The sequence below is a fragment of the Ursus arctos genome, unplaced genomic scaffold, assembly GCF_023065955.2.
Source record: "Ursus arctos isolate Adak ecotype North America unplaced genomic scaffold, UrsArc2.0 scaffold_17, whole genome shotgun sequence".
In the NCBI taxonomy this organism is placed as follows: Eukaryota; Metazoa; Chordata; class Mammalia; order Carnivora; family Ursidae; genus Ursus; species Ursus arctos.
Genome location: NW_026622841.1, coordinates 48,157,958 through 48,184,831, shown reverse-complemented (window position 1 = coordinate 48,184,831; position 26,874 = coordinate 48,157,958). Strand labels below are relative to the sequence as shown.

The 26,874-nt window shown below is 44.4% G+C and overlaps 1 protein-coding gene across 1 annotated transcript in view; it reads left to right on the top strand.

Annotated features, from left to right (window-relative positions):
• The window catches only part of COLEC12 (collectin subfamily member 12), a 186,450-nt gene that overhangs the window by 131,906 nt on the left and 27,670 nt on the right, over nt 1-26,874 (top strand). Inside the window, exons 3-5 of the mRNA XM_026496058.4 lie at nt 13,035-13,157; nt 20,347-20,445; nt 21,168-22,214. Of these exons, the coding sequence (XP_026351843.3) occupies nt 13,035-13,157; nt 20,347-20,445; nt 21,168-22,214 (1,269 nt within the window). The remainder of the gene's footprint in view (nt 1-13,034; nt 13,158-20,346; nt 20,446-21,167; nt 22,215-26,874) is intronic.

Here is a 26,874-nt window from a genome sequence, read left to right as displayed (position 1 = left end):
CAAGCGGTTTGAGGCACGGCCTGCATCCCCCGGCGTCGGGTGCGCCCCACAGAATGATACCGCGGGGAAACCATGTTGCACCCACTCCTGCAGGAATTCGAGGGTTGGACTGATCTGCTCCCAGCGGTGGCGCGGGGACTTCCGAACCGTGGTGCTTGACTTGCTAGAAACGAGATAGCGCGGTAAAAATAAGGCAAGTCGGTGTGGTCTCTCCGATTTATGACCTATTTTTGTCTCATGAGGGCGGGAGGAGGGAGAGGCACTGAGGTTGAGGAAGAAGTCTGAATTGCATCTACCGAGAGGGAACACTTCCTTTGTCGCGACCTAGCACCCCAGATGGGCAGTGCCTGCCGCGTGTGCCGAGCCACCGTGTTGGGCCCCAGTTTGGGGGCACAGGAGGGCACGTGGCCACGGGGTCGGTGGGGTGGGGTGGGCGGGAGTTGAGTGGAAGCCGAGGTCTCACCCTGCTCCGAGGACCAGGTGCGCAGCTAGAGCCAAAGCCTTAGTACTGGCCATTTGGGAAATAAGAATCACCGCATCGTAACAGCGGGAGCTGCGTCGGTACTCGCTTCTGTACCTCACAGGCTTGCTCGATCGTGTCCTCGACGTCCAAGTAATTTTACACGACTCGTTTCGTGCGCTACTTTCCTTTCTCTTTAATCTCTGGAACCCGCTGTTCTTTGTCAACAGAAATAATCTATGTCTTCTCTGTGCCCCGTGCGTGAGGCGCAGACATTGCACCTCAGGGTCTCCCGGCTGGTTGGGACATAGAGGACTCAGTGGTGACAACCTTCCTTATAGAGTCTTTCCCAAGACCTGTTGTTGCTTATTTTCCTTTCCCTGTTGCCACAGCTCTCCCCTTTCTTCTGTTATTTCTAGATAATCACAAATCTTTGCTCTTCCAATAAAAAAAAATTGGGGGGGGTTATTTCTCTCCCCTGCTCTGAGAGCCTTTCCATTCTCCCCGAGGCCCATACAGCTGAAGCCTTTGAAAGAAGGAGCCCTCCCTGAGCCCCTGCCTCTCCCGGCCCCACTTGAATGCACATTTCTCATAGGTGATTTGTGCCCACTCGTGATGTCTGTCTGGGAAGTGAGCAAGAGTGGAAACCGTCGGATCTGCCCACCAAGCTCAAAGCCAAGAAGATTTGCTTCTACGCTGCAGGGCCATAGATACAATTGAGTAAATCTACAATCACACAGGCATTGGGGGCTCTGTATACCCTAGTAAATTAGTGCTTCTAATTTTATAAGCACTGTCATAACCACAGCTGTAAGTGGGATTTTTCCCTTTACTGTAGTGTATGTTCCTGTGCTTTACTAGGTGTTGTTTATTAGGTGTTGTTTCCCCTAAGTGCTGTATAAAGTGACAGATTGTTTCAGGGCAACCGGTAGACTGTATTTTACAGGTCGTTGTTGTCTTTACTAGCTTTGCTGCTGTAACATAACCGCTTTCTGGCAGGAAGGAACATTGCCTGGTAGCTGGGCTTATTAAGTCCAGACTTGGTTTTATTCATCATTTAGGAGTGGATGCCTTGTGAATCACTGATTCCTTCTTTTTTAGTTCCTCGCAGGGCCATGCATGATGTGGAAGTAACGAAATAGCACTGTCTCGATTTGCAAGATCACACTGCCGGCCTGTCAGCCGTGGGATGAGCGCTTTTCCAACCCTTCTAAGACTTCCTGGGGAAGTTTTGCTGCCCCAGGAAGCTTCGAAGAGCCCTGCTTTGGGCCCTGTTCTAGAAGGGGTGTGTGTCCTCAGTCTGCTGAGCTGAGCCCATCCCTGGCATGCCACTGTGTAGTGGCCATTCAAGCAAATACTTCTTGGGGCGCCTGACTGGCTCAGTTGGTTAAGCATCTGCTTTCAGCTCAGGTCATGATCCCGGGATCCTGAGATCAAGTCCGGCATCAGGCTCCCTGCTCAGCGGGGAGCCTGCTTCTCCCTCTCCCTCTGCGGCTCCCCCTGCTCATGTCCTCGCACGCGCTCTCTCTCTCTTTCTCTTTCAAATAAACAAAACCTTAAAAAAAAAATAAAGACAAATACTTCTTAACTGGAAGGAACCACAGGATATTTTAAAGAATAATAAACAACTCACACTATGTTCTAAACTATATACAGCTTAGGAGGAATTGATGTAAACAAATATATGCTACAAATTAGAAATGAAATACATGAATGATTCCCTAGTGGGTGATTCTGACACAGATTTCAAATTCCGTATTTACTGGGGTAATGGAGAAAAACCCAGAGCTAAGTGTGGGTTGGACGACATTGTTAAGAACTTGTCCTAAGCCTTTTCTTTCCACCTGTTTAACCAGTTTACAGATCGAATTGATAGAAGCTGTTTGGCCATTTGGGCAATAAGATGCGTTTCTTCGAGCATGAAATACAATTAGGTGATTTTATGAACTAAGAAGATCGTATTGGTGAAATTGTGTATATATTTTCTGTATCTTGGATCACCATTGAATAACGGACCAGAGCTCACGTGGCCTGGACCAAATTGTGCAGCTCTCTGCTACAAGAGGTCATGTTCCAAAGGTATTTCGCCTCTGCTGTTGGCAGTTCAGCTGGTGTATTTCTGATGGTTTCCTGTTTCTGTCTCCGGGTCTGGTTGTTGCTGTCAGATGTATGTGTATCGCATGAATGTACAGAGGCCTCGTGCTCCTTTGGACTCTTGGATTTTTTCTGTCTGGCAGCTGGGGTTTTAATTCTTGCATGATTGTAGGAGCCAAAGAGAATATCTTCCAAACTGAGGCTTCTCATTTGAAATCCCTTCCTCTCTGGTGATTCCTTCCTCTGAATCTGCGTGTGTCCTCTACCGCTGCCTGTCCTTAGGCTGGTTCCTCTGTGCTCCACCTCGTCACCTTTGCTACACTCACCGCATGTGGGCAACAGATCACGTCAGTCCTTCTGTACATCATCTCCCGAGCGAGAGGGAAATTCACTTGCAGGGTGGTTGGTCAGAGTTAAGTCAAACCTGTATCCGTGGTATGAAGTTAACAGACACGTGGGAACTGAACCCTGAACATTGTCGGTTTCGCCGGGAATCTAAGATGATCACCCCTGCAGAGATCATGAATTTGAAATGTATTAAGTAGCCATGGAAGTTTTGAATTCACAACGTCTAATGTGCACAAATATCACTAATAAGAATGCCTGTATGATCTCTGTACCCTGGAGGGAGAGAAAAGGAACAAAGGTCCCATATAACCCTCCCCCTGTCCCGTGATCCTGGACTTCTCAAGTGGTTTCCTGTACAGACAGAGCAGTTTGGTTTGTTTAAAAGTGATGGAGCAGTTGCAGCAGGTTGCAGCCAACAAATGTTGAACAACCAGCCCTCCAGGAGGCAAAGCCCCGATTCTGTAGCATTTGCTCATTTCTTTGGTGTAAATACTCCCAGTACGACCAATTCCAAGCCGCCAATGGAAACTCATGAACATGGAGTTGTGAAGAGATGTAAACCCCTGGTTCTCCCCAGTCAGCATCAGTTGGCTCCAGCACACCCCGGAGGAATCTATGGGAAATTGTGAATTTGAGTTTTGACTTAGAAATCCATTTTTGAAGCCTCTCTATCCACTGTCATGGAAAGCACTTTGTTTGGCTGCATGTGTGTATACAAATATGTGCATTTATCCGTTTTTTTAATCTAGTTATTTCAGTTTTAGAGCATTTTCTAAATTTAACTCTGTCCTCTATGAATTCTTTACAAAGTCATAGAAAATTTAAAAAGCATACATTTTCCCATTTACTTTATATTCGATTATAATTTGGTTACTTGCCTTCTTTTTTGTGTATCGGGTTTCCATTTTTATATTCCTTTGACCTCTACAACCGTAGCTGCCTGCCCCATGGAAACATTTCTTCTTCTCTCTGTCCTTTGTCCACAGTTGATAGCAAGTATGAATAACGAGCTGGTGAACGGGAAGCTCTTCACTGAACCTGGGGACCCCACTCCTCTCACTGCTGGGCTGTAACCTCTAAAATAGATCCCTCCCATTTCCCTCATTATTTATTTGCCAACGTTTCCTCATTTGGGTCACTTCAAGTTGATTGACTCGTTTCTCATCACAGCTCGGAACTGAGGCTACATTCGGTGCAGAGCAGATAACTACTTAAACACCGACAGTAAAATCTGTTGCTCTGTCTTGGCTCACTTTTCCCCTAATTTAAGTGTCCTCAACTATAGTCTGCGCTCGAAGAAACTAAAAAACACATATTCATAAAGGAATGAGGAATGTCTGTCAGGCTGATGGGTATTTTCATTTACACGGAGGCCCTTTTCTTTTCCCCATCAAAACACTAGTTCTGCCGGTTTAAGGAAATCAAGTAGGTATGCGAGAGAGCGCGGATTAGGCTTTTTTATGCCAGCACCTGCTGCACAGCATAATTTCCACATGCCCCAACACTGCCTCAGTGATAAACAGCAAACACGCTATCATTAACTGAGACTTGCCCCCCCCGGCTCAGCAGGGTTCCCATCACCCTGATATTAGCTCCTCAGCTGCCCCCGAAATAACACTTTTTAAAGAAACAACACTCAAGGCAGATGGTGCATTGTGGGTTTACATTTCTCATCTCTGCCCTGTCGGATTTAGTTTCGTGGGTGCCAAGGGACAGAAAGCGTAGGCATGCTGCCCTGCTGCTTCCGATCTCGGGGTTCCTTTCGGGCTGGGCCGGGGTCTTAAAGAATGCTTTGCGAACTCGTTCTTTCTGATAGCTGAGTAATATTCAGAGGGGAGGGGGGTGGGGGAATGGGATAGGCTGGTGAGGGGTAGTAAGGAGGGCACGTATTGCATGGTGCACTGGGTGTGATACGCAACTAATGAATCATCGAACTTCACATCAGAAACCAGGGATGTACTGTACGGTGACTAACGTAATATAATAAAAAAACATTAAAATAAAAAAAATAAAAAATAAAGAATGCTTTGCGTTCCTTCGGTTAGTAAACGCCAGGGCACTCCCCACCTCCTGCAGTGAACAGAAAACTCTTCCTTTCAGGCTGATTGTTTGGGAGGACAGGGGTTCCCCCAGAGTGTCTGCATTTTGACTGTCAGGCCTTTGAGCTGAATGCTCTCCCGGGACGGCTACCCTCCCGGCCAACAAGACAGATCGGCATGTCACTAGTCACCTAGAAAGCTGGACACAAAGGTGGGAAGGAAGGTCGTGAGGTCCGGGCACCTGAGAGCTGGGGGAAGCGTGCTGCTTCCAACGTGTGTGAGACGGTCCCTGAGGGAGTGACGGAGCCTGAGGTTCCCACTGCCAGGATCCACACCGCAGTCACGGACGTGTTAAACTGCTTGCTGTGTAGAGTTCTAGAGAACCACCTAGTGTGTTTAGAGAGATGCAAAGGAATAGCTCAGAGAAATGAAATTCCCACACAAACAGGAGGGTGGCCTTGAAAAACACTCGTGCGCGTGGATTTATGCAGTGTGAACCACACAGGTACTAAAGGGGTTCAGGCCCAGCTGGGCTTGGGGTGGGGCTGATTTTAGGAAAGGATTCATTGAGGAGGAGAGATGCAACTAAAGGTTTCAAAAGTAGTCATTTCCTGGAGAGGAAAAGTGTGGGGAGAAGGAGGGCAAATCTCAAGACCTGGAGAAGAAACAAGCAGATCTTTGGGGCGTGCAGCAGGAGTTCCGTGCAGGACCCTGGGGCTATTTCACACACTCCCCACGCTCTTGCTTCTGTGTTACTCTCTGAAGCCTTCTCTGACCACCCTGTTTAAGTTGCTGTCCCCCTCCTCTCCCACATGCCCTTTGCCCATTCCTGACTTAATTTTTCTGCAAGGTGTTTATCACCTCCTAACACCTTACCGTAGCCTCCTACTGAAGTATAAGTTCCATAGGGGCCAAGATTGTTGTCTGTTTCATTGACCATTATACCCAGGGCCTGGTACATAGTAGGTGCTCCATACTTCTTTCTTTTTTTTTTTTTAATTTTATTTATTTATTTTGACAGAGAGTGAGAGAGCACAAGCAGAGAGAGCAACAGAGTGAGAGGGAGAAGCAGGCTCCCCATCAAGCAGGGAGACCGATGCGGGGCTTGATTCCAGAACCCTGGGACCATGACCCAAGCCAAAGGCAGACACTTAACCAACTGAGCCACCAGGCACCCCGCCATACTTACTTCTTAATAAATGAATAATGGGATGTAATAAGGAAGAAGCATGGTGATATGGGCAGGGTTTGGGGACCTACATTAGAATTCTAGGGGCGAATCGTGAACCCTGAAGCCTAAAGCCCGGACTGGCTCATGTGTGAGTGGGGCAGACAGTGGACTGTAGTTTCCTCACTGTAAGGTGGATGTTGGCCATCATGACAGCAGATTCTCCTCTTAGCCCTGAGGTTCTTTAAATCTGCATGGTTGGAGGATGCTAGCTGGTGTGCATCTTGGAGTCTACTTTGAGCCACCTGGAGCTCCCTATGGCAGTGGAGAATTGCCATGGATTAAACCGTGCAAGCCCCCTGCATGTCTCATAGTTTGCCTTGAAATTATAAAGCTATCTTCTCTTCCCAGCTCACCTCATTCCAAAAATTCCATCACCATTGGGGGATGATTCCCCTGAAGGGCTAACAGACCCTACCAGCCAACCTCCAGGACAATCCTGACCTCTCACAGAGATAATGAGCATTTATTTAGGGTGGAATTAACTTGCTACTCAGTATGTCACCACAGAATAGAAATTACAGCCTGTGGAAGCCCCAGGCCTATAATAGTTAACTCACTGGAGACTGAATTTTAGTGCTCATTTCTGAGAAAGGCATCTTCTATTTTTGTTTGAAAAGATGTTTCTGCACCCCTTTACTTTGACAGAATACTTCTAGAAGTCTAACCTGTCAGCTTTCTACAGTTTATCTTGTTAGGCATCCTTAATCTTGCTTTGTTTTGCTTTCCACTTCTGGAAGTCAGTAAGCTTGGAGAAGCAGCATGTGATAACCCCAGGTTCATCTTACAGCTCAGCCACTTACTGGCTTGGAGAGTCAACCTCTTCGACAGGCACTTTCCTAAACCCTGTAACGTTAGGGCCAGAATTCCTACTCTGCAGAATCATTAAAGGCATTGTAAATAACCAGGAGAGGGTGCCTGGCACCTGTCAGGGCCTCAGGAATAGCAGCCATCCTCCACATTTCCTCCTTGCATTAGCGGCGATGGCCAGCTCGCACCCACTCAACAAAGGTCCAGTGGCTGCCTTCCAAAGACCTGTGCAGTGTACGTGCCTGGCTCCATTATACAGCAGACTCTGATGGCCGAGCTGGAGCTGCATCTCCATAAGTCCTTTTCATTAAAAGATCCAGTGCCTAATCACAGAAGGACATTGTTTGGTAGTGCCAGATAATGAAGTAGTCAGGGCTGCTGATACGTATCATCAGGATTGTTGACAGTTCACGCTGTGTCCCCAGAATAAAATGAATAGGAATAGAGCCAAGAGGAAGGGGGCCAGCGAGGAGAGACAAATGTTGGAAATGTGATGCTTGAGCTCCCCGACGAGCGAGGATTCCTTCCCTCAGAATTGAAAGCATTTGTGTACAGTTCATGCAATAAAGGATTTCTTCTTATAAAAACCACAAAGAGAAAATAAGGGTGCTCTGTTGAGACACCATATATTCTGGCAGATGCTATGTATTCTGAGTGGCTCGTTATATGTGGCTTTTGCCTATAATTCTTTTTTAGTAGGCAGGGTATAAATGATAAATTTCAAACAAATAATACATACTCTTAACATTAAACCCAAACCAGAACTGACTGCCGTATATAAATACTCTAATGAAAAAAAAAAAACTGTACCCTTGTTGACTGCAGAATATTAATGTAAGCTCAGAATGAGTGCTGAAGATTTCAGACTCCTAAAACTCTCTTCTAAATAATTTCCCTGGTTTGGATACACTTATGAATTACAGGGATGCTATGAGGCTTCATTTTTTTGTGCAGAAAGTTATTTCATTCCCGAGTCTTGTCCTGCTTCTGTTGTCATGCTTCTCCACATCGTTTAGGAAACTGGGCATAATAAGGTGTCCAGGGCTGAGATTTATATTTGGGAACTAAATTACTCATTAATAAAAAAAATTGTTGCTAATGAAATCCACATTCTGTCATTTAGTAAATGGCCTTTATAATAAGGAAAAATTAATTATTTGTGGGATAAAATGTTTTATGGATGTAACTTTTGTTCTAGTGATGTTACATAACATCCAAATAACTAACCAGGATGTTAACTCTTACTGTTTTGTTGCTTTTGGGGGCATTTTAATTATAGGAATTTATTTGAATCATCAGTTTTACTGTTAGAGCCAAATCATTCTTACGGGCTTATGGGAATATATGCCACTAGGCAGTAGATTAATAACTATAAAAAAACCACATGAAAAGGTCACTGCAAATCTCAGATCAAAACCTGTGGTTTTCTGGATTTTGCAATCCACCAGCTTTTTGAAGCTTCTCTCTGGTAACATGATCTTTACGGCAACACCACCGAGCTCTGTAGACACTTGTGATAATTAAGACAGACCAGGAATGTCCCACACTTGCCCAGAGTGCCAGGCTTTACCTGACAGGAAAGGGGATTGATCAGCATGAGCCCATTTCAAAAGACAAGCCACCCTTCGGTGATGGTAGAAAAATATGATAGTGAATGAAGGAGACTCTTTTGTTCTCCAAAAAGATTGGAAAAAGACTGGATTGGAGCCTGGACCGCAGCACTTGGGAGGGCTCTTTATGGAGAACCACAGCAGAAAGGAATTCTCTGCTGGTGAATTCTTCTGGTCCTTCGCAGTGTCATTCCTGCAGTGTTTCAATTATTCTCTCCAACTAGCTAACCACCACCCCCTGATTGGCGGCCCCACCCGGCCCCCACTCTTCTTACTCTAAACATGTGTTATTGGAAACAGGGCGACCCAGGGAACTTTGAGTTTGGGCCCTGGGGACCAAATTGTCAGCCTATTCTAAACTTCTGTGGAATACCCAAGGAGTTAACCAGAGTGATTCCGATTTCAGTGACCCCCCCCAACTTATTTTTTTTTTGCATAATAAAGACTTGGACACTGGAAAATGAGCCAAGAATGAGCCAAGAATCAAGTTTAAGAGGGATAGTTTAAGAGGGATAACCAATGGAAAAGCATGGATCCTTCAGGCGCGTTCTGTCTGTGGCGTGCTGAATTACAAATGTGCTACTTGGGCCAGGATTTTTGATACGCTGAGTCTCCCGGTGGTAAGGGGCAAGACTGCTTCACTTCCTGAGCTAGAATGTCTTATCTGCAGCACTCTGCCCTTGCCCTTCCCACCACCCCCAGCCCCTCCGGCGGGAACAAAGCCCCCAGTCTCTGGAAAGTAATGCTGAGAAAACAAACAGTCCAAAGGCTGGTAACAGGGGGATATCTCTCTTGACTGTTTTTTTGTGACCATCTAGGTTCAAGGAGGAGGGGTCCCCCAGCTTCATGAGCCAGCAGGGTCTCTTTGTAGTAGGCATCTGTATGTTTGGCCAGATGTCCTCCCAGCGGAGGGCAGAGAGGAAAAGATAAAACAGAATTCTTATTAAAAATAAGTCTCTGGGGAGAGAAAAAACAAGCCACAGAACGTGTGTCAAGTGGAAAGGGGGGCGAGGCGGTGCCGTCTGATGTTGATTAAATGCTTGATACAGTCAGCAGCGAGAAAGGCACATCGTGAGGAAGAGACCCTGCTCTTGGCATCTGAGCCAGGGACAACGGTCTGGGAGCAGTCCGCATGAGGACTACATGCCCAAGACAGCGGGCGGCAAACAGCAGCAGCACCCACGATGGGCAGAGCGGGAGGGAAGGACCCACGCCCGGAGGGTGTGGACGCGTGGCTTCGGATTTGCTTTGCCTCGCTGACCTCACTTTCTCCATCACTAACACAGTGACACTTGACCAGATGACCTCTAAGCAACTTTCTCACCCTAGATTCTCTTGTCTCCCCTAACCTCCCCTATGACCAAATCTTCTGTGGCTCTGCTCATGGAATGCAAGGAATCACCCACCACCGTCCTAAAATCCAAAAGGAATGAACCCACCCCCCTTAAGCCACAAAAGCGTCATCCAGTCTTTCCAAGGGAGGTCAGTCCAACATCACTGTGTCTATCACCCTTCTTTGCTTACAGCTGCCACCAAAGCAAGTTTATGGGTTCTGGATATGAGGTGTGGCTTGTTTGTGGGTCTGCTGACACTTCCCCCCTCTCCCAGTTCCAAAAATATTTTCACTCTGACTGATGTAAGGGGTCTTTGTTTCATTTTAAGCTGCCAGATGGGACAGAGTCTAAGAGCTGATGGGTGTGTGCGTGTGTGTGTGTGTGTGTGTGTGTGTGTGTGTTCATCCTTTATGTAAGGAGGAGGCGTTGGAGTGTTTTTGTTTTTTTCTCTTTGGCACTGTCATGAGGATAGCAGTATCTGGTACAGGGTGAGCCTGGATTCCAGTGGGAGTGGAAGAGGAAGCTCCCACTGCGATGAAAGGTTCTCACAGCAGTGAAGTGGACAGGAAGGGATGACCAGGGAGAGGCACCGTGGCAAAGTGGAGAGGGTGTGGTGCTTAAAGTCGGACAGACCTGAGTTTGAATCCTGCCTGTGGTGTCTATGGGATGTCATCTCAGCTGTCACTACCATGCCTCCTTGAAAGGTGGTTACGAATAAAGGTGCCGTGTGGAAAGCACCTAGCTCAGCATCTGGTACAGTGTAGGCCGTAAATGAACAGCAATAACCTACAGATGAGACGATCATGATAAAAATGTCCCATGGGAAGATTAGCAGGGCCTGGCCACTGAGCGAATTAAAGAATATGAGAGAAGACTCGAAGGAGTCTTTGAGTGGGGGATTGGGATAGTGTAGTATTTAGGTCGGATGGAAACATGGGCATCGGTGGAAGTTGGAGTTCTGATTTGGCGGGGATGGTACCGAGGTCAGTGCTGGACAGGAGAGGTGGTGCTGAGACATCCAGGGGGGCAATTAGAGGAGGATGGAAAGGGAACAGAGTAAAAGAAATGGGAAAACTGATACAGAGAAGTTGATTTACTCTTGGTCTCTGAGTCCGATTTACAGCTTCACCTTCAAGGGTTGGCTAACCAAACGTTGATCCAGCACGACCATCTTCTCCATAAGCCTTAGCTCCTCAAAATGTTGCTGTAATTAAGCATCTTCTGGACCTTGGGAGAAAAGCAGAATCTTAGCTCCTTCCTCAGACCGACTAAATCAGAAATCTGCATTTGACAGTGTGTTTTATAAGCACTTTCCAGTTTGAGAAGCGCTGTTCTAAAGTATGGCGGCTAGACTAGCAGTGTCTGCATCCCCTGGGAACTTGTTAGAAATCCAAATTCTCCGGCACCTTCTCAGACCTCCTGAATTAGAAGGGCTTTGTTCTGACAAGTCCAATGCACCCCAGAGTTTGAGAATCCCTGCTCTAAGTCATGGAACAGATGGATTGGACCCCCTCCCCTTGAGTCTGCAGTGCAGAACACCGGAGGCTTTGGTTAAACCCTGAAAGTTAAATTGGAGTCATTGTTCTATGCTGTTTCTCTCATCATTTTGCATTAAATACAGCTGAAGAATTCTTTTCACTGAAGAAGGGCACCATGCGTAAAATTACAAACCAAAAGGGGGGAACTTTGGCTGTAGCTTAATCCTCACGACTTACCCATCAAAAGTTATTGAGCACAATTATAGGAGATCGGCCCTTTATGTGCTGTTGCTCCTGTGAGACGCTATTAGTAAGATGCACATAGGAAAACAAGGGATCTCCCGATATTCCTTTCACTGTGATTTTCACATTAAAATGTCCACAGTCTTTGTCTTCTGGGTTTCTAATCAATCTGATGGAAAGTTCCCTTTTTATAGGTTAGTTTCTGGAGTCACTTGCAGAAGTGACGGTGGTTTACCACTGAGACTAGACTGTTTTTCAAAAAGTTGAACAGTGAGCAGTCAAAATTTACCTCCTCTCATCAAAAATGTAAGGGTTTTATTTAGTTTCCTAGTTGTTAGTCAAATCACTGTGATAACTTAAATAAGGGTCAGCATCTGTTTTCTGTATATATATATGTATATACATACATATATATATATGTATATATATATATAGTATAATATATATATATGTATATATATATATAGTATAATATATATATATAATATACAAGAATGGTTATATATTGAACATTTTAATCATAAAATTACCTATATTTTCTGCTGTAGGTTATCGTGCGTTACGGCCAGTGATAGGGTAAAACAGTGTGTGTTGGGGGTGGGGGGGAGAAGGTCACAATTTGTGGTGGTTGCCAATTTCCATGGTGTAAATACTCCCTCCAGGGCTGATATCAAGCTTCCAACAGTTTAACAACCAGCTCCCCAAATTCCCACAAATTTAACAGTTGACTCTTGTAAGCCAATAGGAACTAGGTCAAGCATACCACTGAAACAAACATCAAGGGACAGTTCGTACTTTTTTTGGTTGGTTGTGTTTGAATTGCTATAGGTCCAATAAGAGCTGAAACAAGTCGATTTGGGCGGTTAAAATCTTTTGTCATGTAGAGATTTTTATTGAAATGCTAATTATAATGGATTTGAAATTATTCTGAGACAAAGTTGTGTGCTATTGCCAAGTCATTATTAACTGCAACAACACTAAATTACTACAACATAATGGCAATATTTAAAGTGCTTATGTTGGGGCGCCTGGGTGGCACAGCGGTTAAGTGGCTGCCTTCAGCTCAGGGTGTGATCCCGGGGTTATGGGATCGAGCCCCACATCAGGCTCTTCCGCTATGAGCCTGCTTCTTCCTCTCCCACTCCCCCTGTTTGTGTTCCCTCTCTCGCTGGCTGTCTCTATCTCTGTCGAATAAATAAATAAAATCTTTAAAAAAAAAAGAAATAAAGTGCTTATATTGCTGAATAGGTATGTTTAAAATGCCACTCATCCTATCGGAAGGCGTATGTAAAAATTACTCTTCATCATAGTATTTGAAGCAACATGCAGAAAGATACTTTTCGAAATGATATCTCTGGTTACTATTACTAAAATTTGACTTCTCTTACAGGCATTCAGGAAGGAACGCAATGTACCAAATGTAAAAATAACTGGGCACTGAAGTTTTCTATCATATTATTATACATTTTGTGTGCCTTGCTAACAATCACAGTAGCCATTTTGGGATACAAAGGTAAGTACTCTTTCCTTTTTCTTTCCAAATAGCAGGTTTCCCTTTATTAATTTAAACACGAAAAAAAAAAAAACCCATGTTTGCAAATACAGAGTATCTCATTAATACAACTCAAATGCAAAAGTAAGCCACATCATAAACTTTGTTGTCTTGAGCTTCCTGTAGCTGTGGGATCTGAGTCCTTTTGACATATTTCAACCATCGTAAAGGTCCTCTATGAGTTACAAAGATTTTTTCCTCATTGTTGTGTTTTCCTACCTGTTTCTAGCTCCACCCTCTTCCTCAATCTTTTTTCATCTTATCTCTAAGAGGTCGTGTGGAAACCCTGGAGTCAGCACACAGGAAAATTATACTGACAGAGGGTAAGCCAGACACAAGATCTCCAGAGATACGACTTAGTTCACCCCAGGGACTGGGCAGCTAGTTCCCTTTTTTCCTCTTCAGCACATTTACTGTGACCACTGTTGTTTATAAAGCTCCATGAAAATATTGCCCTGCAGAAGTTAAACATAGAGGGAGCACTGCCACCCCAACGGTACTTTATGGGAATGTTAGGTATTCTTTCAGCGTGTCTGGTTTAAGGTCAGTGGAAGATTTTTGCCTAAATCCTTCAGACTTGCAGACAAAGTGGGTTTCCCGCATCCCCGCCCCCACCACACCCGTTCCAGACTCCACAGGTAGAAGGTGTCAGGATTCAGAATCACGAGCTGCTTAAACCTTTTTATAGAAAACAGCCATGGAAGCCTTCCCATCAAAGATACATGACACAGACATGTCGTCTGGCTTCAGCAAGAGGCAGACGTGGGGGCTGCTGATCTTCAAAACCTTCACTCAGCAACCATCCCGGCTGCCTTCCCTCAGAACTGACAGATTAACAGTGGAGAATTCCCACGTGTTCCGTTCTCTGTTTCTTGGCTCATAGACTTTCTCTCCTTGGGGAGAGAAAGATTCAGAGTGAATTCCCTCCAACCTCTAACTCCTCTCCCCTCTCTCCCAGTGTCCAGAGGTTTCCTGAGGAAACCCGATGTCTTGAGATGAGAATGGGCTTTGGAGCCAGATGGTCCAAGCTCACTCTTGATTCTGCCACTTGTAATACAATTGTGAACGTTTATTACATGTTTGCTGACATGCTAGGCGTCATGCTAATCCTCCGCATGGCTGTGGAACCTGGGTATGAATCATACCCTTTCCTATTTCTTACGATGGCAATTAGTAATGCCACTTTTCAAGGTGTTGGCGATGAGCAAAGATGATGTCGTTGACCCACCTGCCCAGTAGTTGGTCCTAGTAGATAGTGGCTGTATTTTTGTGATTCTTGCTTCTTCATAACTGCATATATACAGCTATAGCCAGTAGAATGGCAAAATGTTAAAAATACTCAGTATAGTTGAGGCTTGAAAGTCCCATCTCCGAGGCCACACACACGGAAAGTATGTGCATCCTGTAGGGTGTTGACTGATGAATTTGAGCAATGGAAATCTGGGAAGTTACCGGGTCATTTTATACAGTGTATTTGTGATGAGTTAATCCAACCTAGGGTTAACAAAGTAAGCATTAAGAAAGGTTATTAAATTGTGGCAAGGCAGGACAAGGGGTGAGGGAGGGAGCCTAGTGGGGAAAAGGAGGGTCTTTTATGTCCCAGGTAATTCAGACTGGCTCTCCTCCTTTACCAGGTTGTTTAGGTTACTACTCACTTCTCCTAGACTTTTCCAAGCGAACCCAGATAAAGGAGAAGCTTGGAATCAAACAGCCATTTAATAAGTACCTTTAGGGTTCAGTACTATATGATATCATGAAAGTAAACACTTAACTACTGAAAGACAGTTGACAAAGGTTTGAAGAGCATACCACCATAGGGTGCTTTATAACTTTTACCTTTGCAAAGAAATAAGATCTAGGATCTTTATGCCTTTAGAATTATACAGAAAGTTCCAAAGGAGAAGTGTTGGGTTTTTTTTCCTTTGTTTGTTTTTCAAGTACAGATATTTCCTCCATTTTTATGACATTGGAAAGCCCTTCTCAGCTCCGGCACGTTGTGCGTGTGCCGTTCCATTTGCCGAGAACACCTTTTCTCTGCTCTCCACCTAAAAGGACTTCATGTCTCACTTAGACACACACCCTGCAAGAAGCCCCTGAAAGCTGAGTTAGGCCCTCCTGTTTGTTCCCATAGCACTCTCTTATTTACTCTTACCCCTGTCCTACTCTATCATTATGGCCAATGGGCTTGTCTGTCTCACCACCCAAACTCAGTTCCATGAAGACAAGAGACTCCTATCTTTAGTTTTTTATATCTGCTAGCCTCGTGGTACTTATTAGGCACCAAGTTAAGTTACCGGATAAATTAATGGGAGGGAGGATGGATGGACGGGTGGATGGATTGTAGATCAGGGCTGACTTCTGTGAAGACAATCAGTCAATGTCCAGGGACCTCTAAGCCATTCTGCTTTGAAGGCATCGCTACCACTTAGAGCCCTACCTAGAAGTCTAAAATCCTAAAGATTGGCATGTCCTGCTCTGTGCGTGTAATCTGTCCAGGATGAAGTGGGGAGACACTGAGGAAGCAAGTACAAGTGGACCAAGATGATGGTCTTACCCCTTCTCCCTCCTTCAAGGGTAATTCAGACCAGCTCTCCTCCTTTACCAGGTTATTTAGGTTAACCTGTCCTTCAGGCATCTACTGACAAATATAAGATAATACAACATGCAGTTTTGGTTTCCAAACATAGTCTTTTTTTTTAATATTTTTTTATTATATTATGTTAGTCACCATACAATACATCCCTAGTTTTTGATGTAAAGTTCCATGATTCATTACTTGTGTATAACACCCAGTGCACCATGCAATACATGCCCTCCTTACTACCCATCTCCAAGCATAGTCTTAATGAACTAAAATGTGCATGTTTTCCAGATGTGTTTTCTCTTTACTTGTACAACGATTCTTCTTTCTTGCTGATAAGATTCTAGTGACCCCACACTGTAAGAGGCAGAAAGATAAGACCTAGCTCTCCTTTCCACGTCTCCCTTTGAAGTCTAGAGAAACTTTCTCCATTTCAAAAAAGAAAGGAAGAAAAAGAATATTCAGTGAAAGGAGATATTTCTCTGAAGGAGAAGTTAGGAAGTAAAATAGAAACTGCTTTATGTATCAGAGTTGGCAAAGGCAACTCCATACTGTTTTTCTCAGAACAGTTTTTTACTTCTCCTTTTATGTCACTTACACAACTACGAGTTACGATATAACTGAAGTTCCTTCTAGAGAATTTGCTGCACAAGGCAGGGAACTGCTGAGTCACCCACACACGGCTGTCCAGTGGCTGCGACCCCGAGGCTCGTCCGCTGCTTTACAGAAACCATGTCCTTGGACAGTTCCAGCTTGGAGCATTCTCTGCCTTGGGCTCTTTATCCTCCGTGCAGTGGGTCATGTTTTCTCCAGAATGTTCCCTGAACAGGAAAACCATACTCTGCTGTCCTGCCCAGCAGGGGGATCCATCTTTAGGGAATTAGGATAAAGAAGAAAGAAATCTGAATCTTTCTCAAGACGAATCTCCTTTCACTCAACATTGCTAGTCATAGAATGTCTGTCTTGCTGCTAAGCTCTGCTAAAGTAGCAGTGATAGCTGGATCGGTAGGCTTTCCAGATGGGCATCAAATCACGCTGGGGGGCTACTGTTGGAAGCCAGGGTAACACCCGACAACCAGACCTTCTATATTTTTGTAATGAAACCTGAAATAGTCTTCAGGGTAGAAATGTCTTTATTGCATGCCAGGGGAGCACAGTTGGTCTGCCCGCAGGTCCCAGGTACCGATGCAGGGGCATTTCCCCCTCAGTGCCGCAGGCAGTCTGGGACAGACACTCGTGAGCACCGGGCAGGAGCTCTTTGCCCTGCCCTTGTTCCTTGTTTTCAGGGCCTAGACCGTAAGCTCTGTCTCTTGTGGGAGGTAATCATATTGAGGAAAAAGAAATACTAAATAAGAGGCAATGTGGAATTATAGAGAAAGCATTAGTTTTGGAACTAGCTCTCCTGGCCCGCCATTCACATAGTCATTGACAAGCTGTGTAACTCTGGGCAAGTTACTGAACATCTCTGAGCCTCAATCCCTTCATCTGTAAAACAGCAGTTTTACGGATTAACTGCGGTGATGGTGCAGTGCGCCTCTCAGAGAGTAGGCACTTGATAAATAGAGGCTGTCGTTACTGCTGTTATTATTGGCTTATTGTCTTATTATTAGTGGTATAAAATCCAATCGTCAGGGAAGGCTTAACACGTTGGGGTGGTGAGATTGGAGTGGACCCTAAAGGATGGGTGGAATTATGACAAGGGAGAAGGAGGTTAATGGCCCAGGCCCAGGGATGGCACCAAAATGCTTTTAGAGAAAAGGTATTATTATTAGATTATCCTAGAGGATTAGGCTTTGGGTACTCGAAGAGGGCCAACTCTTTGGGTATGATACCCAAAGCAGTGATACTCTGAAGAAAAATTCTCTGTCAAGAAACAGTTTCTAGGGGCGCCTGGGTGGCTCAGTCGTTAAGCATCTGCCTTCGGCCTAGGGTGTGATCCCGGGGTCCTGGGATCGAGCCCCATATCGGGCTCCTCTGCTGGGAGCCTGCTTCTTCCTCTCCCACTCCCCCTGCTTGTGTTCCCTTTCTCACTAGCTGTCTGTCAAATAAATAAATAAATAAATAAATAAATAAATAAATAAAATCTTTAAAAAAAAAAGAAAGAAACAGTTTCTAATAAAGGGGAGCCCATGAAAAAACAGACTGTTAGGAACTCTCTGGTTCATGTTCGTCTTCCTCACAGGAGAGGGATCTACAAACCGAGGTCTGCATCAACAGACCGGGAGTTTCTAGGGTAGGGGAGGCTGGCTCTGCCACTGTTTTCCTGGTTGACAACTTGAGCTGATAAGAGTCAAAACCAGTGAAAATGCTGTGTGCTATGACAGCAACTGTTGGTTCTGGATGCCCATCAGCCTAGTATTTTTATGCAACAGCAAGCTGCCAGCTTTGCAGCCCCAAAGTTTGCAGGTTGAGACCCAGATCCTATTTTTAAGCACAGACGCACACGCGCCAGTGCGTGTTACCAGTTCATTAGCACTTGCGGCCAAGGCAGATAGCTTTCTTGCTGCCCCAAAGAGAAACCTAACAGATTTTTGTTTTGTTTTTAACAAATGTATTTATTCCCTTTACACAAACCTGAATTCTCTGTCCGTGAACAGTTCTGTGTGTTTAAAAACTAAAATGGAAGGAAAATTAGAGAGGGTAGAAAATGACTGCCTGTCAGCATATTTAGAAGTTTCTTCGGCTTCCGGGGGAGAAAAGGGCAGGACTTAAGATCCTGTGTGTGGTTTGAGGACAGACTGAGGCATGTGTTTTGATTTGAGGATCCACACTGAATCTTAACTCATCAACATTTTATACTTTATTTTTTTTTCAAGTTTAACTTTGCTAAAATGCAGATGAAACATTGTGTTCTTCAGAGTTTCTGGGGATTTACAAATGTGCGTGCCTATCTAACAATCCTAAGGTATAGATTATTATAACAATACGTTTCTTGTCTCTATAGTCACTTAAAAAAAAAAAGCAGTCATAATTCCGCTGGATGTTGTACTCCTTGCCAGTGCTGAGTCTTCCCCTGGCGGGGTGGGGGGGTGGTTCGTATGTCTGTTTGCAGGACCTCTGGCTCAGCCAGTTTTTCACTGTAGCCAGCGGGCACACTCTCATTTACTTAAGTCAACAGCATAATAAACAAATACGTGCTGAACACCTACTAACTGCCGCACACTGAGAGCTACAGATGAATCTGAATGCAAATTCTCCTGCCGTAGAGGATCTAAGAGTAAACAAGACAGGACCACACGGTGAAGTAAGTCCTATGGCAGAGAAAGGACTTCTTGCCAAGAGAATTCTGCAAGATGCACCGCACCAAAGATTCCCCACAGAAAGTGATGAGCTGAGTCTTGAGGAGCAAATAGGGTTTAACTTGGTGAAGAGTCCAGGGAAGAACATTCTAGGTAGAAAGAAGGGCCCACAGAAGGGCTTGGGTGAGAAAGAGCATTTCATGCAGTGCACACATTTCATTTATAGCCACACTTTAGAGGCTTGAGGGGGAGAGCATGGCAAGCTTCTCTAGGGAAGGTGGTAGGAGCCACAGGGCTGGTTCACTTTGGGTCATACAGACACATGGGAGCATACTTCTGCTTCCTGATGGGAGCCAGAAGAATCTTCTCATTCAGTCATGCATGGGTGGAACACTTGATGAATAAAAATGAACTGGCTCCATTACCTCACAATTAATATACAAAATATATTCATGCTTCAAAAAAAAAAAAAATACAGTCCTTCTTTTCAGAAAACCATTGATACCAGGACAAATTGATCTCAAGCTGCTAGAGGTTGGATCTCACAGGTGTCACTTCTATGCAATATTTTAGAAAGAAACTCGTATCCACAACCATAAAGAATTACTGCCTTCTGAGAACAAATAAGAACAGGAGCTTTTATTTAACACTGTATCACTAACTCTTTCCCTTTCATGTACAATCAGATGCTTAAAAAAAAAGTCTTCTTCATAAATAATTGTCTAGAAACTCATGTAGGCATCTTGGGAAATGATAAAGTAGAGATTCCCTTGTCACTAAGGAGAGGCCGACTTTTCAGGCCTCATGAAAAAGAGTGGCAAACACTCTTTTGACTTTCTTTCCCCTCTTTCTACAAAGACTGTTTATAGAAGTAAGCTAGGTGTTCTTTACTACAGACTTTTCTTCCAGAGAAAGTGCATACCACGTTCCAGGAATGGCAGGGAGTCTGATGAGTGATAAAATTTTGTAAAAGATCACAGTGTTATACCTCCATCTATGAAAATTACCTTAGAAAATGATACAGATTGAGGGCTTATATAATACATAAAAATAAAAACTGAGCTCTAAACAATGTCTAACACATCCAAGGCAGTACGGAATCCTAAGAACAGTTAAGAACATACAATTCTCAACCAAGTAAACTACCACTGGGTTTTGACAAGTAAGTTATTTTTCTAGAAGAATGGCTTTTCTCCCCGTATTTGATTTCATTTATACTCTTTTTGTTTCAATCTGTTTCCTTTATTCTCTAATGAAATGGTTTTTTATCGAAACTGAAAAATAAAATGTGAGCAGGTGTGTGTACTAATCCTTAATTCTCAAATCTTAGTCGTAGAAAAAATGGACAATGTTACGGGTGGCATGGAGACATCTCGCCAAACCTATGATGACAAGCTTACAGCAGTGGAAAGCGACCTGAAAAAATTAGGTAATCTGCAACAAGAATGAACCATTAAACTGAATCCTTTAATTCTACGTTAAATGACCACAGCTATTTAGAATGATACTGCCATCAATTCACATTCACCCAGAAGGATGTTAAATTTTTGTGTTGTGTGTTGAGTCTTGCCCCCCTATTTAAAGACTTCTACATTTTAACATTAAGGAGCAATTTTGGAGTTGAATCCTTCCCCCAAAAATCATTCTGTGTGCCAATTAAAATCTGAGGACCAATCCTGATCAAAAAGGACCACAAATACACTTCAATAAAAGCTCTTTTATAAAATGTTCAGTAAGTTCCTATTTGAAATATTCTAAACTACATGGAAGAATTATAGAAATTTAAAATTAAAAGATTCCAGCTTATTTCTATCCTTTGATTTTTGTTTTTCTTTTTTAAGGAAGGAATTAATGGTAAATTTAATAAACAGTAGGTTATTTCCTTTTTGACACCCTGCCCCGTGCTCTAGAATCTGGTAAAATCCCCCTCCTTCTTTGAGAAAAGTACTTACAAAGTTAGCACCCTTCCCAATTTCCCAGGACCCAGTTTCAGTAGATATCTGGGTTTTACCAATGCAGAGCACTGTGCGTATACCACAGATTTTATATCTGACATACAGTGCATACCAGTTACATCTCTTTGGGATCTTTGACCTCACCTGAACATTTCTCCATACCACCAACCTAAGTAATGAATCTGTCTTATTCCAGGGGACCAAACCGGGAAGAAAGCTATGAGCACCAACTCAGAGCTCTCGACCTTCAGATCAGACATACTGGATCTCCGTCAACAGCTTCGTGAGATTACAGAGAAGACCAGCAAGAACAAAGATACTCTGGAGAAGTTACAGGCCAGTGGGGAGGCACTGGTGGACAGGCAGAGTCAACTGAAAGAAACTTTGGAGAATAACTCTTTCCTCATCACCACTGTAAACAAAACCCTCCAGGCGTATAATGGCTATGTCACGAATCTGCAGCAAGACACCAGCGTGCTGCAGGGCAACCTGCAGAGCCAAATGTACTCTCACAACGTGGTCATTATGAACCTCAACAACCTGAACCTGACCCAGGTGCAGCAGAGGAACCTCATCACTAATCTGCAGCGGTCTGTGGATGACACGAGCCAGGCTATCCAGCGAATCAAGAACGACTTCCAAAATCTGCAGCAGGTTTTCCTTCAGGCCAAGAAGGACACTGATTGGCTGAAGGAGAAAGTGCAGAGCTTACAGACGCTGGCTGCCAATAACTCTGCCTTGGCCAAAGCTAACAACGACACCCTGGAGGATATGAACAGCCAGCTCAACTCATTCACAGGTCAGATGGACAACATCACCACCGCCTCACAAGCCAACGAACAGAACCTGAAAGACCTGCAGGACGTACACAAGGATGCGGAGAACCGGACGGCCATCAAGTTCAGCCAGTTGGAGGAACGCTTCCAGCTCTTTGAGACGGATATTGTGAACATCCTCAGCAACATCAGTTACACGGCCCACTACCTGCGGACGCTGACCAGCAATCTGAATGAAGTCAGGACCACTTGCACAGACACACTGACCAAACACACAGATGATCTGACCTCCTTGAATAACACACTGGCCAACATCCGTTTGGATTCTGTTTCTCTCAGGATGCAACAAGATATGATGAGGTCAAGGTTAGACACTGAAGTTGCCAACTTATCAGTGATTATGGAGGAAATGAAGCTGGTAGACTCCAAGCATGGTCAGCTTATCAAGAATTTTACAATACTACAAGGTAAGTGAAAATTCTGAATTTATTCATGTTAGTTATTGAATGCTATATAACAAATTACCCTAAAGTTGGCAACTTAAAACAGTAAACGTTTGCTATCTCACAGTTTCTGTGGATTGTGGAATTCAGGAGTGGCTTAGCTGAGTAACTCTGGCTCAGTATCTCTTACAAGGTTGTGAAAAGATACTGGCCAGGGCTGCAGTCATCCTGAAACCTTAGCTGGGGCTGAGGATCTGCTTCCAAGATGAGTGATTCACATGGCTCTTGGCAGGAGGCCTCAGTTCCCTACTGGCTGTTGGCAAGAGACCTTGGTTCCTCGCAATGTGAAATTGCTTGAGTGTTCTCACAATATGGCAGCTGGCTGACTCCCGAGCAGGTGATCCAAGAGAAAGCACAAGAAAAAGCCACATGCCTTTTATGACCTAGCCTCAGAAGTCGCATACCATCACTTCCACCATATTCTGTTCTTTAAAAATAAGTCATGAAGTCCAACCTACACTCAAGGGGCGGGTAGATTAAGCTCCACATCTTTTTTTTTTTTTAAGATTTTATTTATTTATTTGACAGAGAGACAGCGAGCGAGAGAGGGAACACAAGGGGGAGCGGGAGAGGAAGAAGCGGGCTCCCAGCGGAGGAGCCTGATGTGGGGCTCAATCCCAGGACTCCGGGATCACACCCTGAGCCAAAGGCAGACGCTTAATGACTGGATTAAGCTCCATATCTTGAAAAGAGTTTTAACTATGAATTTGTAGACAGAACTCAAAGGCAGTCCGTTAAATATTTTCTGGATTTGGACATTCTCAGTGCCTTTCAATGTCATTATAAATCAGGCTCCTTTGAAAGCAAGATTAATTTGTTTCAGTCACAGGGATTCCTATTTCTAAGTGTCACAGCAGATGTATGGTCGGCCATCACAGTCCCTGTAAGGCCACAGAGGACAGAAAGAATGTGACTTGCATTTAAATTTGAATTTTACTCTCATCCAGATCATCCATGTAAACTGAAAATTATTGGCTCAAATTAAGTCTCCTTTGGAAGATTTGTGGCAACCATATAGTAATAGTATTTTTCAGTCATAAACTATTTTCACAGCTTGTAAGTTGAAAGTACTATGTGAAACATGGTGTGCTAAGCTCTCTGGGGTATGCAGAGAAGCCCAGATGGTCTTTGCCCTCAGGTAGCTTAAAATCAAGAGAATTTTAGAGTATCAGGAGAATGCCAGTAAGCAAAGTAATCCTGATTTTTCAAAAAGAGGAAATAGATGTGTAGACACACTGTGTAGAATGGGGAATTTGTCCTTAGAGGTTGTTAAGAGGATAATTTGTGAGCTTCCGGGGAAAGCAGCAATCATCAGAGTGAGTTCACTAAGAAGAAGGCAGGTGAACCTGATCTCATTCCTGCACATTTACAGAGTTACTAGATTGTTTAAACTAGGAGAATGGAAAATAGCCTTTCTGGATTTTACCAAGGCATCTGTCACTGATGCTGTTAAGAATAAGATGGAGAAAATAGGTGCTGGATTACAGTACAGTTAGGTGGATTTTTTTGGTGATATTGGTTTTCTATGCTATGTAACAAATTACAAACTCAGCAGCTCAGGACAACATCCATTTCTTATCTCACAGTATCTGTGGATCAGGAATCTGGGCAAGGCCCGTCTTACCAGGGGACCCTGTCATTGAGGGGCTGAGGTTTCATCAGAGGCTTGACTGGGGAAATTCCATTTCTTTGCTTCCTCAGGTGCTTGCCAGAATTCATGTCCTTGCAAATGTGAGATTGAGGTTGCTGGGGTCTTTTGGGGGGAAGGAGGGGCACTGGTCTAGAGGACACCTACAGACCCTTGCCATGTGACCATCTGACAACACTGCAGCTTCTTCAAAGCCAACAAGGGAGTCTCTCACTGCAGTCTGCTGAGACAGTATTATGTAATGTAATCTAATCTAATGTAAGTCAAGGGGCTGACTGTTGGAACATGCCATCACCTTTGCCATGTTCTGTTGGTTAGAAGCAAGTCACAGGTTGCACACTCAAGGGGAAGGGATGACACAAGGGCATGAGTCATTGCAGAAGACCCAAGGGTGTGTCTTCCACAGAATGCGTATAAAGAATGCTCGTTCAGTGAGCTCCTGTGGGGCCAGCAGCAGGTCTGGATGGCAGATGGCAGAGCCCCATTCAACAGCTTTGTCAGTGACTAGCATGGGGATATGGATGACTTGATAATCCAATACTTTTGTGACATGAAACTGTATATCCTAGCCCATGGATGCTAGAATCATAATCCAAAATGACCCGGAGAGGCTAGAATAGTAAAGAGATGCCAACAAAATGAGAGAGACAGGGAATACATGTAAAATCCTGCTTGGATCTTTTGGAAAAGACCAAACAGAGGTTGATGGGAGATCATATGCATGAAAAGCATGGTGGGTTTAGTTGACTGTAAGCAAGTCACTGTGTCTGCCAGTGAATCTAATGTGATCTTTGATTATGTCAATGAAAATATGATGTCCAAAATGAAGGAGGTGATATCTTACTCTGTTCAGTATGGCAAGACTACCTCTGGAAGATAGTGTGTACTTTGAGGGGCCCTTTTCAAGACAGAATGCTCAGAAAAATATGCCCAGGATTACGGAGTCTACATGTGCTGGAGGAAGGGTTGAAGGACCCGGGAACTTTAACCTGTAGGAGAGACTGCTTAGTGGAGAACAAGGCAGCTGTCTACAGCTACTTTTAAAGACTATCACGTGGAGGAGATTTCACATGATATCTGAGGAGGGTGAAACATGGACTAGTGGGTATTCACAAATAGAAAGCAAATTTTGGTTTTATATGATTTTCCTTAAAAAAAAAAAATGGTGTTGCCTGTAAATATAATGGCTTCCCTGAGCAATACGGGTGTCCCGACTCCAGAGGAGACAGACAATTGCAAGTCAGGGACATTGTGGGTATGAGTCATACTGTGAATGAGGGGAGGGCTTTCATACGATCAGAAAGTTCTTTAGTGATTGCTTTAGTTCTTTCCTATTCTTTCTCAACTGAAAATCAAAATGAGGGCTGATCTCAGTAGTTGTGCAACCACATAAAATAAGAGCTTTCTAAATTTCTCTTGGCTCTGTAAAACCTTAGACAGTCCTATTTTGGTACTCTGGATATTTGCTAGCTATAAGTTTTATAGTTTTATTCCATTCAGTTGCTAGCTTGCCTTCTACAAGTAAACTTCTAACATATTTAGTGTGTAGACAGTGTGCCTTGGCAGCTAAGGAAGTGTATGAAGAGCTTATAGCTGAAGATTTAGACCCTGGCTTTAAATTAGTTAATGTTTCCATTATTGTTATTATTTTTAGCCATTAATATTGAGTGTGAATGCACTGAGTGCTTGACACAAACTCTGTAAGACAGGTACTTCTTTATTTTATTTATTTATTTATTTATTTATTTTAGAGAGTGTGTGAGAGCCAGGAGCGGGGAGGGGGTGGGGGAGAGGCAGAGGGAGAGGGAGAGAGACAATCTCGAGCAGGCTCCCAGCGCAGAGCCTGATGCGGGGCTTGATCTCACAATGCTGAGATCATGACCTGAGCCAAAATCAAGACTCGGACGCTTACCCGACTGAGCCACCCAGGCTCCCCAAGTAAGACAGGTACTTATAAGATCATCACTAGGTTATAGATGAGGAAACTAAGGTTTGGAGAGGTATTTAAGGAACTTGTTCAGATTTACAGAGATGGTAAGTAGCTAAACAGAATCAGAGCCCAGGCTCTCTGGTGCCAAAGCCCATGCTGTTAACCCCATCTATAATCGCTGAAAGTGCGTGCTCCTCTTCCCGGTCCTCAGGTGCCCCTGAAGGAGTCTGTGAGAGCAGGGAGCTGGGATTTCATTCTAAGTGTGACAGGGAGGTTTGAGGCATGGGGTGACATGATCTGATTTATATTTTTAAAAGGTCATTCTGGCTGCAGGGAGCAGGGTGAGGTGGGAGAAGGATAGATTAGGGGGGAGCAAGCAGGAGGACAGGGTCCAGTGCGGGGCTATGGGCCAGTTGTGGGTGACTTGGAGATGAGAGAAATGGGTGTCCTCATTCAGAAGGAGTGTTGTAAGCAGACCCAAGGGCAGCCTTGTCCTTCCCTGGCCATCAGGGCCCTGACTGGCTGCGTCTGGCCACGTTCCACCGAGGGGAGGAATCTACAGGTGCAAGGGGCTGTGAGTATTCAGAGCTTACAGCAACCTGTTCTTGACCCGGTTTGGTGCTCAGGACCCTGGAGTTTCCTACCCAACATGTCCTAAGCCCCGAGGAGCAGCCAAGGCACTCTGTGTTGTAGGGGTGTGGACAGACATGGTACAGAGCGTCAGGAGCTGGTATATGTGGCCAGGACAAGGCTGGTGGGTGGATGGTAGTGGAGGGTGAAGAAGGAAGGACAGGAGCAGGGTGTCTACTTGGTCTTTAGCTTGAGCAAGTAGGTGGACGGACAGACTGCAGAAGTGCAGGAAGAGAGGCCCGTTTAGACATATTAAGTGGAACATGTCTATTAGGAGGAGATTTGTGTCTCAGTGTTTCTAAAACACCGGAGATCCTGGCTTCTGAATGATATTTTCCTTTCCTCATTTGCCTTCCCATATTACTTTTATCCTTGGTCTTTTCATTACCTGCACTTTTTGTGAGTTGACCTCGGAC